Source organism: Spodoptera frugiperda, chromosome 4 (genome assembly GCF_023101765.2).
Source record: "Spodoptera frugiperda isolate SF20-4 chromosome 4, AGI-APGP_CSIRO_Sfru_2.0, whole genome shotgun sequence".
Lineage (NCBI taxonomy): Eukaryota > Metazoa > Arthropoda > Insecta > Lepidoptera > Noctuidae > Spodoptera > Spodoptera frugiperda.
In genome coordinates this window covers 946,164-964,538 of record NC_064215.1, presented here as the reverse complement: position 1 = coordinate 964,538, position 18,375 = coordinate 946,164, and the positions used below count along the sequence as shown (strand labels likewise).

Here is an 18,375-nt window from a genome sequence, read left to right as displayed (position 1 = left end):
GAACAGATTCCACCATATTTCAAAACAAATAATATGGCATAAAATAATAAAAGCCTTAGCGACAACCCTAGTACGGAGTAACGATAATTTTACTAGTCATAACACATTAATACGCGTCTGTTTTCTGTTCACATAATACAAACGACTTAAAGGGTTTACTGGATTATACGATTTGGTCAGGCCGCAACCGGCGCTTTAGTTAGGCTCGTCCCTAATACCGGTCGTGGGTATCTCGGAGTATGTTCAATGGTATTCATTACGGTCAGTGTACCTACTAACCTCTTGACGAGCCCATAAGGGGGTTGTAAACTAGGTTATAGTTAAACGAATAGTTATTTTATTCGTTATAGTTTAAGGCTTATTTTACTGCGGTTTGGGTCGTTATTTTGTTTTTGTGAGAATGTCTCATCTCCCATTTTACCGAATATATCCTACTGATATTATAAATGCGAAAGTTTGTATGTTTGTTTATTACTCCTTCACGTCAAAACAGCTAAAGGGATCGGGATGAAATTTAGAACAAGGGTAGGTTATGGTCTGGAATAACACATAGACTACTTTTTATCCTACGGGAACGCGAAGCCTATGACAGAAGCTAGTTTATCATTATTATGTATTTTGGCAATCGCAATTTCACCAACAAAGAGTCTGTAGTTCTAGCCGGTATTTTTAATGCAAGTCTTAATATAGTGGTCACTATTTTATTAACAAACTTAGTTTCGGTTGCCATTAGTTAAAAACTTGGTAATGGCAACGTGTTTCCTAGAGAAACCAACTTTTCTGAAACTTAATATACTTTGTGAACTGGTTTCGTAAACGCGTGTAAAATGCATGTTGTTTACAAAGTTTTTGAATACTTACTTTGTTCTCTTCTTTCTGTAAAGTTAATTATTTATTCAATATATATTTCAGATATACACATATACTTAAGGTATACTTGCTATGCTACAATGTAATTTTATTATAATTTTCGTAAGACATACTAAATTAAATTACTATGTTATCGGCTTCACTTACGTAATTGTTTGACGAGGAACTCCATTAGTTTCAATCCATGCTGGAGGGTCATATACATGAGCAGCATTACGCGGCAGTCGCGGCGCTGTGTATCATGTTACGTGAGTAAGCCGATAATATAATAATAAATTATTATACATTGATTTAGAAAGAAGAAGTGTCTCTTATGTTAGTTCCTAAATAATGTGATATTGAACAGCTGTCTGCGTGTGCTTTAAGGCAGTACTTTTCTTCCATTTTGTTACTGATGAACTTGTTATAAAACCAAAAAAACAACATAAACAGAAGCCATCGTAGTAAAATGTAACCTTCCTTTTGATCTAACTAAACGTTATCAATGGCGTCGTATTTTTAATTCCAATTCAATTGAGTAGTCAAGTAGAGAATAGCTAATAAATACTGGCTGACCATTCCTTTTAACCCTCAACTAATCTGAATACATTTGAGCAGGCACCGGGCACAGTTGACCACAGTCGTTTCTGTCCAATCACTCGCCTTTACTTTATGCTTCTGACGCAAATTAAACCCTTCCACTGCGAAATTTCACTGTGATTGTAATTTGACGGCCATTTTGCTTTGACAATCATTTCTGTGGTCCAATTTCATTATTTATTTAGGAACAAGCAACTAACTTCGGCTAGATAAATTGTCCTATTTTCTTGTCTAATTAAAAATACTAAAAATAGCCCTCTGACTAAACTTTGGGATGTAAGCCAACAACGAACACATTTACACAATTCAGTTTCGTTACAGATTTTACAGAAAATCTTAGTATTACATTAATTAAGAAATTACTTACGCATTTGTATATTTAAATAGTTTTGAAATATTATTAGGCTATAACCTACTACTTACTATATTTAACTATATTAAAAATAAACAATATGCGGGACGTTGTACTATGAGGTCATAGTACAACGTTGATTTTGTATGAGAAATTTAAGTTCTCAACACATATAATTTGGTCAGTTCTGATTGTACGATAAAACTAAGTACACAGATCAATTCGTTACATCGATCACATGTCTAAAAACGTGAACATTCTCCATTGTAGTCTCCAATAGTTTTTATTTTACTTTAAATAAAATTCTAGTTAATCTTCAAAGTTATCCTCCACAATTTCCTATAAAATTACACAGCCTTACTCTTTACACTATCAAGCGCAGTATCAGTGTGGACATTGGCTAAAATAGCAGGAATTTAAAATTCGATTTCTATGCAGATGCGGGCTCAGAGGAAAAACAAAACGTACGGCGGCGCTAACGTTACGTTTAATTGTAAAAGAGAGAAAAAAGTATATGAATAAAATCATTTTTGTGTTACAAAAACTATTGAATACAAATTTTGGAAATTTGTCTTTACGGCTGCTGTTTTTAAAAAACGGTAGGCAGACTTGTACATCAATTAAAAGGCTAGTTTACCAACTATGCTTTGATATTAGGGTATGGTAGATAGGATAAGGCCTTATTATGGGTTATTAAAACTACTTTTAAAATACAAACTTTATGCATTTAGGGTCAAACTGAACGTGTATATAAAATTACAGCTCAATTGGTTGCAGATATTTGCTTTTGTTGCAAGATTCCACTTCACACACACACACACACACACACACACACAAACACCCACACACACCCACACACACACATGCATACATACATTGCAAGTTAAATAAAAAGTTGTAAAAAGTATTGGAAGGTGCATTAAGTGATCTGTGTGGTGCATCCGACAGAAGGAGGTGTATAAGACGTTGCGTAATCTCGACGTGAACAAGGCCAGTGGCCCCGACGGAATCCCGGCCGTGGTTTTAAAAACCTGTGCGCCTGAGTTGTCTCCAATCCTGACACGCCTGTTTCGACTTTCCTTGGAGACTGGTCAAGTGCCGGTTGCATGGAAGCTGGCCAACGTGCAGCCTGTGCCCAAAAAAGGTAGTCGTGCCGACCCTAACAATTACCGACCAATCTCAGTCACGTCCATACTCTGTAAGAGTATGGAACGTGTACTTAACAACAGGCTCCTGGCATACCTTGAAGGTAACGACCTCCTCAGCGATCAGCAGTATGGGTTTCGCCGCAACCGATCCACTGGGGACCTTCTTGCGTATGCCACCCACATTTGGAGCGAGGCCATAGAGAAGCACGGGGAGGCAATAGCGGTCTCACTCGATATATCGAAGGCCTTTGACAGGGTTTGGCACGACAGCCTTATCGGCAAGCTTCCTGCATATGGACTTCCCGCTGATCTGTGCAGATGGATTGCAGACTTCCTGAGGGATCGGTCAATTCGAGTAGTCATCGATGGCTGCTCGTCTGACCAATTTGGTATCAACGCCGGAGTCCCTCAGGGGTCAGTACTTTCAGCAACGCTCTTTTTGCTGCACATCAACGACCTGCTTAAGCCCGGTATCTTTGGGTATGCAGATGACAGCACAGTTGTTGAAAGGTATGTGTCCGATGCGCGGACTAGCGGAACACAGATCCAGTCTCTAAGAGAATCCATGGTCGAACGGTTGAACTCGTCCTTGAAGGCGGTCTCCGATTGGGGTGACGCCAACTTGGTCAAGTTCAACGCTACCAAAACCCAGGCGTGTCTATTCTCTGCCAAACGGAGTCAATTTCCGCTGGCTCCTACTTTCCGAAATGTATCCGTTCCAACATCGGATCATCTAGAGCTTCTGGGCGTAACTCTATCGCCAACGCTAAACTTCGGCTCTTATATAGAGTCGAAGGCGCATCTGGCTGGTAGGAAGCTGGGTATCCTCTCGAAGGTGAGACGGTACTTCACACCGAAACAACTGCTGAGCCTGTACCAAGCGCAGGTTCGGTCATGTATGGAGTACTGTTCTCACCTTTGGGACGGCTCGGCCAAATACCAGCTAGATGCGCTCGAACACATTGAAAGGCGTGCCAAGAAGCTCATCAACGATGATGCGCTTGTGGAGGCCCGGCTTCAAAGCCTTGAACACAGGCGCAAGGTCGCAAGCCTTTCCGTTTTTTACCGGATACATTTCGGAGAGTGTGCGGGGGAATTGCACAACTTGATTCCTCCTAGTCCTTTTCATCATCGAACCACAAGACAATCGGCGAGGCGTCACCGCTTCATGGTAGATATCCCACCCACTCGCACGAAGCGCTTCGCTTCAAGCTTCCTTGTGCGAACTGCTAGGGAGTGGAACTCCTTGCCGGAGTCTGTGTTTCCTGATGGGTATAACCTGGGTGTCTTCAAGACCCGAGTGAATAGGTTGCTTATGGGCAGACGTGCTCCACCGTAGGCCGCATCATCACTTACCATCAGGTGAGATAGCGGTCAAACGTCGACCCATCAAATGTAAAAAAAAAAAAAAAAAGTGACATTTTCGATTAAATAGTAAATGAATATTATGCTACATTACACAACAACTGCCCATATGTCAGAGTAATATCCGTTCCTCGTTTCAATCATTCATTCATAGTTCATTTTAAAATATGCCATTTATATTTACGAAGTCTGATAAAATATGTGTACCTATTAATTTATTTTATACATATTTTTATAATAATAATATCGCAAGCCATTTTACATTAACTAAAAAAAGTTAAAAATATTGAGAAATGCTCTACTAGTTTCGAGTCACATAAGGACTCTTCATCATGAGCAGCGTGCGCGGATGCGCAATGTCGACGATATACTGATCGGGATATCGTCAAAGGAAAATATCGTGAGGTAACCTGGGCATGTAATTTCAAATTATATGTTTGAAATCACCAACCCGTATTTAGCAAGCGTGGTGATTAATAATCAAACTTTCTCCGTTTCAGAGGCCTTTGATGTACCTAATAGGAGACCTTTTAAAACTGAAAACGTTTAGTTCGGCTTAAGAATCAAGCTCGAGGCTCTTCGACCGACGTCATTCGAATAACAAGACATTTCAACAAGACTATGTTAAAGTAACACATTCACGTTACATTCTCAAATATGTTGGTACCAGCACATCAAGCTACCCTAAACTACCATTCGATTTACGACTTTATTCCAAAACAAAAGGGTTGAAAATATGTACTGAGCTAGTTTGTCGTCACGCTGTCTAGGCATCCTAACTCAACACGTTTGGCACTTAACCCTATAAAGCACAATATTATTTTTTCTTCTCAAAAACCAATTTAATACAGTTTGCCAAGACTTGAAAGCAAAATTTTCAATAGTTTTTTTACGGTGAGTGATTTTTACGATATGGCTTGTTACATACTTTTTTAGTTTTTATTCGCAGTAGTATCTTGAAGGCATTTATGGGTACGTGAATGTTAAAAGAGACGATTGTCTGGTTTTTTTTTATAATTGCTAAAGATCAAAGTCTTGTTAATTCAGTTAAGCTTTTAACCAAGGAATAAAATTTGTAATAAAATAAAAAAAATATGAGAGCAAATGTGCAGTCGGATCAACTGATGATAAGAGGTCGCAGGCGCACTGCCTATAGACATCTACAATACTAAAGGAGTTACAAGTGCGCGACCAAACTATTTTTTTTTTTATTTAAATGAAAACATTGCCCCACATTAGGATTTTCTCCTGTGGCGTGGGTACGTTTACAAACATACAAATTCACATACACATGACACCCAGACCCGTAACAACAATTTGTGGATCACACAAAGAGTTGCTCCGTGCGGTAATCGAACCCGCTACACGTTGCACGGCAGCCAGTTGCCCAGCCACCGCGCCAACCGTGCAGTCTTAATAACCGTTTTCTTAATTTAATCAAAGCAGTCACATTTTAAACTTATACTGCACTAAAAGACAAACAAAGTTAGGGTTGTCTCAATCATATAAAGTCCCACAATTGTTCCCCATGTCACATTCGCGTCGCTAAGCCAGAGCCACTCGAGGCACGACAACCCTCGCGCCGAGTGCCCTTGCGTCTAGCACTCAATACTTTCGAACTAACACGCTACTTGTTGACCATACCGACTCTTTATCATGGAACCACTGTTGTGAGTGTTATGAGTGAATGGTAAAATCATTTTTTTTTATAAAACAAAAAATATTGTATTGTTGTGCCTGACAGGGTCCACATTCTGTCCTATTAAAGTTTACCACCTAAGCCTTACACGTGGAAACTAATAAAGTATTGAGTATTGAGTATTAATATTTAGATCTTTTTCAATTTGCTAGGTATATGTAACACGTGAAGATAGGATGTTGATGTCTAAATGGACATCTAGTGGTTTGAATTATCCTCAGGGATGTGGTCGGCGACGGCGACCTCTCGCGCCCGGCACTGGTTCAGGCCATGGTGCGGAGCGAGAGGGACTGGGATGCCGTCTCCTCCTTCTGCGAAGCAGTCATGCTAGCTAAGGAGGAGGCGGGGCGCGTGAGAGAACAAACCTCCTCACGCCCCAGCCGTCGCGAGAGACACTCCGGGCGTCGGGGATCGCGAGACGATCTCCGGCCACCGTAAGTGCGGGCCTGCGGACGGCGAGCAAGGGTAGCTCACCGCCCGAACAGAACCAGACCAGTGCGTGCGGCGCGTAGCGTTCCGCGCGCGCCTCAAAGAGCCATCAGACCACCACAGATGGGGCCCAGCAGGGCTGATGCCTGATCCGGAGCTGCGGACTACCTAGCGGGTTTACCGGGGCTCCGGCTCGAAAAGCAGGAGAAGGAACGGGGTGGTTTTTAGTCAGTAAGAGTCTGACACTCCTTCTCGCCTCGCCCAAGGCGGAAAAAGTCATTGGATGATTTTCCCCCTCAAAAAAAAAAAAAAAAAGTGGTTTGAATTAGGTAATAACTAAACTTCGGTGTGTTGAATATTTTTTTACTCTCTTCTCTTTGCACTGTATCTGAAGTGACATAAGACATTTTTAACGTGACGTGACATATGTATTTGACGTTTCAAAAGTGCCTAATTTAGGATTAAATTTTAATAAATGCTTTGATGTTGACTTTGAAGATCTAATATTCCTCGTTACGTGACTATATGTAAAGAAGAATAGTCGAAAACAAGAATAAAATATCAATAAGCGTAAAAACTCACGCGCATAAGAGAAGGGCAGTCCATCCGACCATCGGAATTCGCCTTCATGGACGGCATCAGTCGCACCGATCCAGTACACGTCGTCTACTCCGGCACCGGGACTGTGGACAACGTGACAACATTCACTAAGTAGGTCTAATAATAAAGAAATGGCGATGGATGTCTTGTCCCTGGCGCTGGTGATACAATACTTACGCATGTATAAGTAGTTGGTCCATAATCTGCTGTTGCCTCTCATTCAGCACACTGGCGAGGTGCCCTCCCAGCCTCACACACTCCGCCTCCGCTTGTCTCCATGCCTTCTTTGCCTCTCGCACTGCTGATATGCAAAAATCCCCAGACAGCACCCACCCATAGTCACAGTGCCCCACGATGTTCTCTATGGCTTTGTCCATCCACCACACTTTTAACCACATGGCGGACGTATTCTTCTTAGCAGTTATACTAATATTCAAACGCACGGAGTTTGCTTCAGACACAATCTGAACACTCCTCAAAGGGTCACCAGGCTGGGAACAATGCTTCCACTTAGAGTCTCCGTCTTCTAAACTCAACTCCATCCCTCTACACAACGCCTGCACGTCTTCGTGTATAATATTGGACACGTCGTTTTCTTTCGCATCCATTGGTCCTGTGCCCATTTGTAGCCGCAGAGCGACACGGTTGCCGTACGGCAAGTGGATCTCATACGAGCATGACAGTTTGACAGTTGGGCCGACTTCGAACGAGCCGTTTCTTCCCGTAAGTAGAACATCATGGCAATGGTCTACTAGACGGTATACCGCGGCGAACGTGGGCCGGCCGTGTAGTTCTATGGCGGGGTTCTTGAACGATGAGGTGTAGAGGAACTTTCTGTTGGGGAGCGGTATTTGGTCCAATTTGCCGCACAGGGTGGGGGTGTTGGGCGCGAACCGGATGAACCCAGTGGAGCAGGGCACGTTGAGCTTGTGGAGCTCGATGAGGACGGCGCTGCGCGGGCCCGGCGCCGGCACCAGCACGCGGCAGCCGTGCGTGCGCGGCACGTGCCCCGAGTGCACGCGGCCCGCGCGGACATTTCTTAGGCGTATCGCACAATCTGGAACAAGAGAGATTAACGTTAATAGCAGTCGTTCATTTCAAGTTCTAAAGTATCATACCTTTTATTAAAAACCATTAAACTAAAGTTTTGTCTTCCGACAATTGTATTTGAATCTATGGCTGAGTCGTTCAACTAATCCTCGAATATATTCCGATCGCACCAATTCACGAGATGTTACAGGGTTATAAATAAAATGGAAATGATAATGGCAGAGATTTCTATTTGGAAAACGATCAATACTATTCCTACTTCAATGGAAAATAGCGTGCTGTGGACTGAAAATTATTCAGTTGATTTAAATTCAAACGATTTTAGACGATCTTGATATCGGGCGATATTATTGCAGGAAACTGAATATTATCGGTTACTTCATCCGTTCCACTTTTGAATTTCATTATAATGATAGGTTCTTCACTTTTTGAATGACTTTTTATTCTAAAATTCACTATTATACTTTGTTTTAATGCTTTATAAGAAATTAGAGTTTGACATCGAGCATTTTGCAAATGAATTCGTTGCATTGTAAATGACAATAATACCTATTGCACTACCATCAGATCTTTTCATATTATTGTTTCCAAAATGGCTGCTCTGGCCAGCTAGACACAAACATATAGACAAGTTGTAATACCAAGAGGTTACACAAACAAGATGCCTTTATGTCCTGTTTCAGTCCAGAGTTCGGCATAGTTGGGGGAACAATGTCCTTTACTAGTGGCCACATAACTTCGTACCCAGAGGTAATGGTTTGAGAGACGCGGCGTATAATGTTGATAACAGGAATGATGACTATTTAGTATTATTTTATGTTTACTTAGTCGATTTTTTATGGGTTATGCAAATGAGCATGTGTCACCTGATACCTGCGCCGGCAATGGACACCCGCGACACCAAAGTTACAAGTGCGTTGCTGTATTTAATAATTAATAAATTAAAAAACATATTCTATTTTTTATTTGGTTTCTTATCAAATAAAGCTAGAGAGTCGTATGTTTATTTACACGTGCTAATCTCCGAAACTACTGGTCCAAATTGAATAGTTATTTTTGTTTTGGGTAGTCCATTTATCGAGGTACGTTTTATAAAAATCTTTTGACTGCACGGTTGGCGCGGTGGCTAGGCAACTGGCTGCCATGCAACGTGTAGCGGGTTCGATTCCCGCACGGAGCAACTCTTTGCAATCCACAAATTGTTGTTTCGGGTCTGGGTGTCATGTGCATGTGATATTGTATGTTTTTAAACGCACCCACGACACGGGAAAAAATCCTAGTGTGGGGCAAGGTTTTTTTTTAATAAAAAACATTACTATTCATGCATTTCACGATTCCATAATAAGAGAACTCAATAGACAATGAATGTATCAAGTATTGTTGATTGTATCAGGTCCTACTTGCATTAATTACATTATCGATACGTTGAATAATTACTACTTGATTTGATTACATTAATTGTGTGAGTGTGTACCACAACAATAGAGCAAGCTTCGATACTTGAATTATATATTACATGTAGACACGTTGTACCTATAATGAACATACTATTATGTGTTTATTTATTTAATTAACGCTTTATGTACGATGGAACAAAGATGGGTTTAATGTCGAGTGGCATTTCTCTACCAGCAAACCGCAGGGTGGTGCAGGGAAGTGTGATGGTAGCTTTGTAACAAGTATCTTATATTGATAAGATAAGATACATAATATATATTTGTATAAGTAAGTATATTGTATTTTGCTACTTAAGCGTTTCTGGATTTGCTTGCTTGGTCATATGAAATATACACAAGATACATACACCAAAACAACATTTGTTAAATTTTTTGTCTTTATGTCTGTCTGTCTGTGTGTTCTGGCTAATCTCTAAAATAGCTAAACCGATTTTGTCGGGAATTTTATTGACAGGTAGCGTATGTACTAAGAAGTGACTTAGGCTATTTTATTCGTCACAAAGTCCATAATCCACACAGGCAATGCCACAGGCATGAGCTAGTGATAAGATATAATTATGATTGGTTTTAAATTGCAGGTCTGCAGACACACGTTACCCAAACAATCCTTGTTTACGTGCTAATACCCCTAGGGAAACAGCTTGATGAAGGTGGGCGAGTCGATTGTGTTTAATTAGTCCAATCCCCTTGGAAAGGGTTTGCCCAGTTGTGGGATTACATTACAAATTACATTACAATTCCAAAAAAAACCTTCGAAATTCAGATTCTTGAAAATGTTAATTTTAATATTGATTGCTGAACATCTTTTAAAGTTTGATTTCATTGAAATAGTATCTAACTAGAATAGATGGATAGATCATTGACTGCCGGAGCTGTATGAAAAATTATAATCAAGAAAACTGCCCCGCAAAGGTTATCGGGGCTCTGGCTCGAAGCAGGAGTAGGAACGGGGTGATTTTTAGTTAGGAAGAGTGTGACACTCTCTTTAGCCTCGCCCAAGGGCCGAAAGAATCATTCGACGATTTTCCCTCCTCCAAAAATATCTTAGAAATCTGAGACAAATACCGGGTGCTCACAAAAACTGTAAATGTCTAGACATTAAAAGAAATTGTCTTGAAATTGAAATAAGTGTGAAGAAATTGATTTTATATGTAGTCAAATTTGTTTGAAGATTAAATAATAATGAGTCGGATAATTATGACCGAAGTGTATTAGAAGCCTGTGTAGCCATTGTACACTAAACAGCTACCAGCCAGTCTGTGTTTGTTTATGTGTTACTGCCCTTAGGTAGAGGACATATTACAAGCGGGCGCGGGAGCGAGGGCGTACACTTTTGTGAACCCCGCTATATATTTTGTGAACTTAACGATTGATGTCTAATTGTGACAATAGTCAAATGTGCAATTCTTGGTAGCACAAGATTTCATTCGATCTGGTTATTCAATATGCATCATGTCTTTTAATTAAATTAATAAACTTAGGTATGTTTGTAATTTCATTATTTAGTTAACATATTAACATATTTTGTGTGGTCTTACATTTTTTCATATTGACGCTCGGCCGCTATCTAGCCTGATATTAAGTGATGACGCGGCCTACGATGGAGCACGTCTGCTCATAAGCAACCTATTTACAAGGATTGTTTTACATTCAAAGATATAATTTGTTGTCATGGAATCCAATAAGCATCGGTTGCTTAGCGATATTTACATCGTTAATCTACATTCAATGTGTCCTCTACCTAACTAAGAGAGCTAAGGTCCCTAGACCCAGGTTCAAAGCTTTGCAGTGTGAGGCGAGAAAACCGCATGCAACAGACAGGAGGAGCGCTCAATATTGTACCTGTTGTCTGTACCGTATAAACGACAAGATTGGCGATATATTGTAGATATATTCAGTATAAGAAGTACTAAGTTTACCAATAAGAGTTGATCGTATATGTTTTTAAATTCCTTATGTGGAGTGTGTGAGGATTAGACTAAGTGGCTCACTTATAGACCGTTGATGTGTGATGTGAAGATTAGACTTTGCCTTCTAACAAACATGGCATAAGGCGTCATCGGATAGTTTCGATATTTCTTAACAAGGCCAAGGTTCACTTCGAAACACTGAATCAATGAATTCAGAAAGTAAATCGTCAAGTAATTTATCTATTAACTAGTTTTTTTGGACATAATAAACTCAAATAAAATGTCTAAAAAATATTAAACCTTCTGCGTAAAAAATGTTAAGCATCAGTTTTTATTTAAAAAATCCATGTTCCCAGTAAAAAGGCCGGTACAGAGCAAACGTACGCCTTGTTATCGCATAATGCGGTGAAACTAAAAAAGTACAGCACATAGTTTATCCCAGATTTTCTACACCCAACAAGAACGGAGTGGAAACAAAATTAAAAACAAAGTTGCGCACTACGGCACATTTATACGGTCGCCATTTTATTTTAGTAAGCTCGAAACCTTTCTGGTGCTTGCAACAGAGCTCCTATGAGCTGCGGAATATTCTAGACCCGTCCTGAGCAGATAATACTCGTTACCCTAGGGATGTTACTAATGAATTAGACTTCATTTGTCATAGAAATGTTACAAGTTTGCTGGGAATTCTTATATTCTTATGTTTTGAGGAATTTGGATCGTTTTCATAGTTGAGTTATAAAACGTGACTGCTCAGGCTGAGGTTTTAAGGCTAGGATAACTATTCTAATCTTTCAACTGGAAGAAATGTCAGTCATTGGATTATTTAGTTACTGTAACATCATTTTGTATTGTAGAAGTGCTTTGGGTTTAACAATATTGGCATAAAAACGTGAATAACTACAGTTTCTGACAAATAGGGATAATGACGGGGTATGAAAATTAAAAATCTATTTGGTCCGTCAGTTAGGTAATGATAAAGTAATAGACACGTATTTTTTATATTATAAGATAAAATACTTAGATAAAACGAATCGAAGTTTAGGAGTGGGAGCAAATAATATGTCTACCTATAAAATGCACTAAGAAGTGACATCACGCGATATTTCAATTCGATATATCTTCGGAAGTATGTTATGTATGTTTCCGTGAGAAAATAAAAAATACGTGTCTTATAATTTAAAATAATCAACGAGACGGACATTCAAATAAAAATGATCTACTTTACTAAATAATTACATACTTAATGCAATTTGACACATTATATAAAACATTACAAAGATAACAAATTATCGTTAACAATTTCATTACACAGTATAATATTGGCGGAAAGTTTGTGTTACTCAGTTAAACGAGAAACGTTTACAGTAAACGAGATTACCGCGAGGTTTCTATATAGTATATACTGCCTAGATCCGCTGTCAAAAGTTTTCGGCTTGTAATTGCTTCGGAGCTCGTTCGTTGTGCTCGTGGCAGCTGACTATCTATCCGTCAATGTGTGGTAACATACGAAAGACGACTAGTAGACTATACCGCGATTGGCGTAGGAAAATTTTTATGATTGCTATGTATATTGTACTTACGTCAGTAAAATCAGTCTTTGTAAAATTCGTTAATTATAATTTTAAAATAGCATTAATATAAAGTAGCTTTATAAGTTGTTAGACTTGTAGTGTGTCTGGGAAGGGGTTATTCTCGTTCTACGTGTCCGGCAATAGACGATTTATAGTAAGGTTACAAGTAAATGTTAGTACTAAGGTTTATAGTATGATGAATTTGAACAACAATTTGACTCACCTTTACTACCCATAGCAAAGCCCTAGCAACTCCGGTTCTATATGCCCAGGTTTGGTTACACCTTTATAGGAGATATATGTAGTAAACATTTCAGCTTTTATAATTTTAGGAAGGTCTGAGAGTCGCGAGCTCTTAGTCTAATAACATTGTAACGATTATGATATTTTGTCACAAGACAATGATGGATAAAAGAGTATAATTATCATTCACACGACATAATTACAACACGCTAAGAAGCAAGAAGCTTTATCTTCCTAATTTTAATCTTAAAAGACAGGCAACATCTCATAACGTAAGATAAAACACACGTACATTATTTTAAAAGATAATCTCCGGGAAAATATAAAGCAATTTGGACATAACGTAAGAAAACATTCATTGTACACACAATGAACGTAATAAGCGCACGCTTCCCGCGCTTTTAGCTGCGCCATCTTTGTTTTGTGACGTCACTCGCTATAACTCACCGGATAACAACGTTTTTGGTTTTCTTTAGCACTTTTACGACATGTGGTGTTGTTTAACATTTTTATTGTTTCTGTTATTTGTTGTTCGTGAAAGGACATGGCTAAACCAAAGTATGGACGTCGTAACCCGTACAAATAAATATTGTATAAATATGGTACCTAGCAATAAATAAAGCCGCATAATTAAAAATTGATATTTTGTAATTAAGAAGGTCCAGAAACTTGGCATATCTCCGCAATCCTGAAAATAAAGTAGCGTTCCTACGTCAAACAACGTTACAAAAACTTCAAACTACAACACATTGCTGTGAACTTTTATCAAGGCGTTTTGATGTACCTGAGCCGAAAGTTATTTATATATGAGGTAGATAGGTAAACAATTCTGCTTATACTAGATAATGAACACAAAGTAACCAAGGACAAACACAAAATATATAGTAAGATTGTGCAATCTTATACAAAATATATATTTTGTATCGATCAAAACATTTACAATTATTTGGTTTCAGAAAAAAGTCATTATATTACCGTTATTAAAAATTGATGTTCGTTTAATTATTTCGATTTGATTTTCGGGGAAACTAATGTCCTAATAATAGCTTGCAGTACCTACTTCCGTGTTGTCATGTCAAACTACAACAGAAAAAAATCAATTATGAAACTTATTTTTTGTTAATTTTTGTTCACCAAGTTATAAGAATTAGTTAAACACAAAATAATTCATAAGTGAATATTTAAATGATACGGGTTAGCGTGAAATTTGTATTCTTGTTATTATGCCTGGGTCAGTCATTTAGCCATCTCCTTTCTGCACTATAATATTTGTTGTCAGTGGCATCCGTAAAATATTGGCGGTAAAATGTAACAGTGCATGCGTGATTGATGTTAACTACATATCAGTTAACGTGTTTTTTCCTGATATTGAAAATAAAGCAAATAAAATATGTTATTGAGGTATTGTATTTATAATTTTGTAGCTTGTGTATGTCGCAGACGAATTGTATCATCCAACATATTAAATTACGGCCACGCATATATTTAATAAAAGGATGCGATGTAGACGTCTTGTGGCTGATATTATAATGATGATTTATGTGATGTTTAATATCACATCAACAGCCTACAGATGGTCGCTGCTGATATCCGCTCGGGCGTCCCCGTAGTCTCCAGACTGACCTCCCAAATAGTGTATCTAACTGCAGTGCGCGTCTAGAGTGTGTGGAGCCCTGTGTGGAGGACCATTTCACTGCCATCCTCTCAGCAACCTTCATATCATCACCTACTATCAGGCAAGATAGTGGTCAAACGTCAACCCATCAAATACATATACATATAAAAAACTTATTGTAATGTAGGTTTGTGGTATCTTTAATAACCTATCTATGTCAGATCTAAATCAATCGAATGACATGCTCGCTGATCATGTTCACACAATAAGTCAGTCACCAAAAACAGTCTTAAAATTAAACCAAAAATATGAAACACGATTCTTCCTAAAACAAATAGTGCAGATTCAACGTATGTATGTCAGTGTGTGTGTGGTATAACATAGGACTGAATTATTCATACGGCGGGGGCGTATGATGGTGCCAATCTGTGAATCAGTGCTTGTGTGATGGGTGCATGCGTTTGATGTGTGGGTTGTGAGCTCATGAGGTATGCGTCGGGGTTGACTGCGATTGATTGGAGTGATTGAATGATTGATCGTACCATAAATTGGGTAATTGACAACTATTCGTTATAAGGGGCAGATTACGGTCTTTTTTTTGAGGGGGATAATCATTCAATGACTTCTCCCGCCTTGGGAGAGGCGAGAGACTCCTACTGACTAAAAACCACCCCGTTCCTACTCCTGCCTTTCGAGCCGGAGCCCCGGTAAACCCGCTAGGAATAACACATAGGCCACTTTTTATTTTTTTATGGAATAGGTGGCAAACGAACAGACCGCCAGAGTCTGCGCCGCCCATGGACACCCGCAACACCAGAGGAGTTACATTTATCCCATAAGAGTGAAGCCGCTGGCAGAAGCTAATGTGTATATATATGGTTCTGGTTTGCATACTACGGTGGTTAATGGGGTTACATCCAAGTATACAACACGTTGTGGCTCTAAGGGACCATTAGACCCGGCTTACATTTCTATATACCTAGCTATATTATACTAATATGTATGTTGTTTGAATAGCCTCAAGGAATTTGTAATATGGTAGGTTTCGAAAACAAACAAGAGGAGATTTGTAATAATAATGACACATTATTGTATAAAAATTGTATTATGGAAAATAATGTTTACTAACAAAAAGATCAAACTAAACCATGGTTTATGAGAATTCTTCACAGACAATACAAGTTAAACATATACATATATATAAGATTGTATATTGTCTCTTTGATCGTGAACTACGTCTGAACGAGGCATCAAAGCAAAAATATTGACATAGCTATTCTCTAGAGTATTGTAAGTAAATATTTAACAAACAAATAGATACATACTACCTCTTACGAGTCAAGTCGAGTGGTTGCAAGTGCGACTGCCGAACAAGGGGTCTCGTGTTCGATTCCCGGGTCGGGCAAAGTATTACTGGGCTTATTTGGAATTTCAAACGTTTCTCAGTATGTAGTAGCACAGAGTCTGGAATTGTGCCTAATTTATAGCAATAGTCCCACCCCCTTTTACATGAGACTTATAACACGAATGGTGAACATGAAGTGGGTGTACAATGTACATTGTATAGCGACATTACGTGCCGTAATGTGCACCTCTGCCTACCCCTTCGGGTATAAAAAGCGTGACGTTGTTGAAATAGAAATATACCAACTCCTTCTTATTTTAAACCTTTGTTTTTTACTTTACTCGTTGGAAAACGTTCGTTTATACTTCAGTAAGTAAAATCTATATAAATTTCAACCAACTAGAACTTTCCAATACTGATGAACTCCAAGTAAAAAGATTGAAAGAAGTCTATAGACACCCTCATTGGCCATTTCTTTTATGCCCAAACTTTAATGATCTGTGAAAATTTTTGAAAGGACCGTATTTAGAAACGAAGATACCTTAGTTCGTTAAATAAATAATTTCTACAAGTCTTTATTTGTGTTTAACATTCGTAAATACTTTGTTTTGTCTTTGTGATTTTATTTTTCTATTAAGTTTAAATAGTCAATTTATATGACTGAATAAATCTACTGCAAAAATTTTATAACTTCATTAAAAGATATTTTGTAAAGAAAATAAAAATTTGTTTTGTTACAATTAACATTCATAGATCATTTTTTATTATAATTGCGAAAACTTATTCATTATTAAAATACACGCACGTAATATTATGAAAATATTTATTTTAGTAAAAAATAATTACACATTTAAATTAAAACAAGTATTATCTCCAACCACGAAAGTCATTTAATAATTTAAAAAGAAACAAAGACATTTCGAAAAAAGAACGATAGATACTAATATTCATATTATTTAATATATTTAATATATTATGTATTATAAAGCTGAAGAGTTTGTTTGTTTGTTTGAACGCGCTAATTTCCGGAACTACCGGTCCGATTGGAATCATTCTTTTTGAGTTGGATATCACATTTATCGAGGAAGGTTATTAGCTATAAAACATCACGCCACAATTAAAAGAAACCAGGCAGAGCGGGTGAAACCGCGCGGAAGTAGCTAGTATTCAATATAATTTGAAAAAAGAATACTACGCCATATTGTTTGGTGTGTACGACTCGATTACAGCCAGTGTTAATATTTGAGGCGGTTACGCTCGCGCTCTGGTTGTCACCGTCCCGTGAAACCGGGACAAGGGACGGCCCAATTTTTAGGCCTGTGCTAATAATAGTCCCGACATTTTAATATTTTGACGGTTTTTTATACTTGCAACCATGTACAATGCCGGGTTACCTGCAAACAGTAACGTGTTGTTTGTATGCAGATTTAAATTAGAATTTTGCTGTGACCTTTTTGCATTGCACTTGTTTCCATTAAGTGTGTAAAGAGGTAAAATATAAGACAAAAGTTTTTCCCAAAATATTTTAAGACAACAAAATAGTTAATTATTATGTTATCGGCTTACTCACGTAATTGTTTGACGAGGAACTCGACTAGTTTCAAGCCATGCTGGAGGCTCATATTCATGAGCAGCATTCTGCGACACACGACGAGTAGCAGCGCGAGAATCGCCGCGTCGTGTATTGTAATAATTAATTTAGAATGTCTCACGAAAGTTATAATAAAATTAACAAAATAGTTGCAGACTTGCCGAGTTTAAGCTGTTATGGTTCACTTGACCGATGAAACATTAGGTTTCGTGTTAGGAATGTCCTTATACATCGAAATCATTTCAAAATGTCTGCAATTTGTTACAAGATCTCTCCCAGCTGGCATATTTCGAAATCAACATAAAATAAAGATAAAACGTCTCAAAATAGAATGTCTCCAGTAAATATTTATATCCCGCATTTCATCTCGACATATTGTCTTTGTCATTGGCAACACTTGTATGCAAACTCCTTTGACATTTGGCTTTGTGCAACGACTTTCATATTTATGGTCAGTTTTAATCTTTGGAATTGTGTATTTTTTTTGTTTTTATTAGCTGTGGAACCATAAATTCCTTTGTTATTGCTGCAATGTAGTAAATAAGACG

At 38.3% G+C, this 18,375-nt stretch overlaps 1 protein-coding gene across 4 annotated transcripts in view; it reads right to left on the bottom strand.

Moving 5' to 3' along the window:
* The window catches only part of LOC118272556 (uncharacterized), a 216,507-nt gene that overhangs the window by 78,566 nt on the left and 119,566 nt on the right, over window positions 1-18,375 (bottom strand). For all 4 annotated transcript variants that reach the window (XM_050693329.1, XM_050693331.1, XM_050693330.1 and 1 more), the window contains exons 5-6: window positions 7,220-8,099; window positions 7,025-7,125 (exon numbers count right to left, since the gene is read on the bottom strand). In XM_050693329.1, coding sequence (XP_050549286.1) covers window positions 7,025-7,125; window positions 7,220-8,099 — 981 coding nt within the window. The remainder of the gene's footprint in view (window positions 1-7,024; window positions 7,126-7,219; window positions 8,100-18,375) is intronic.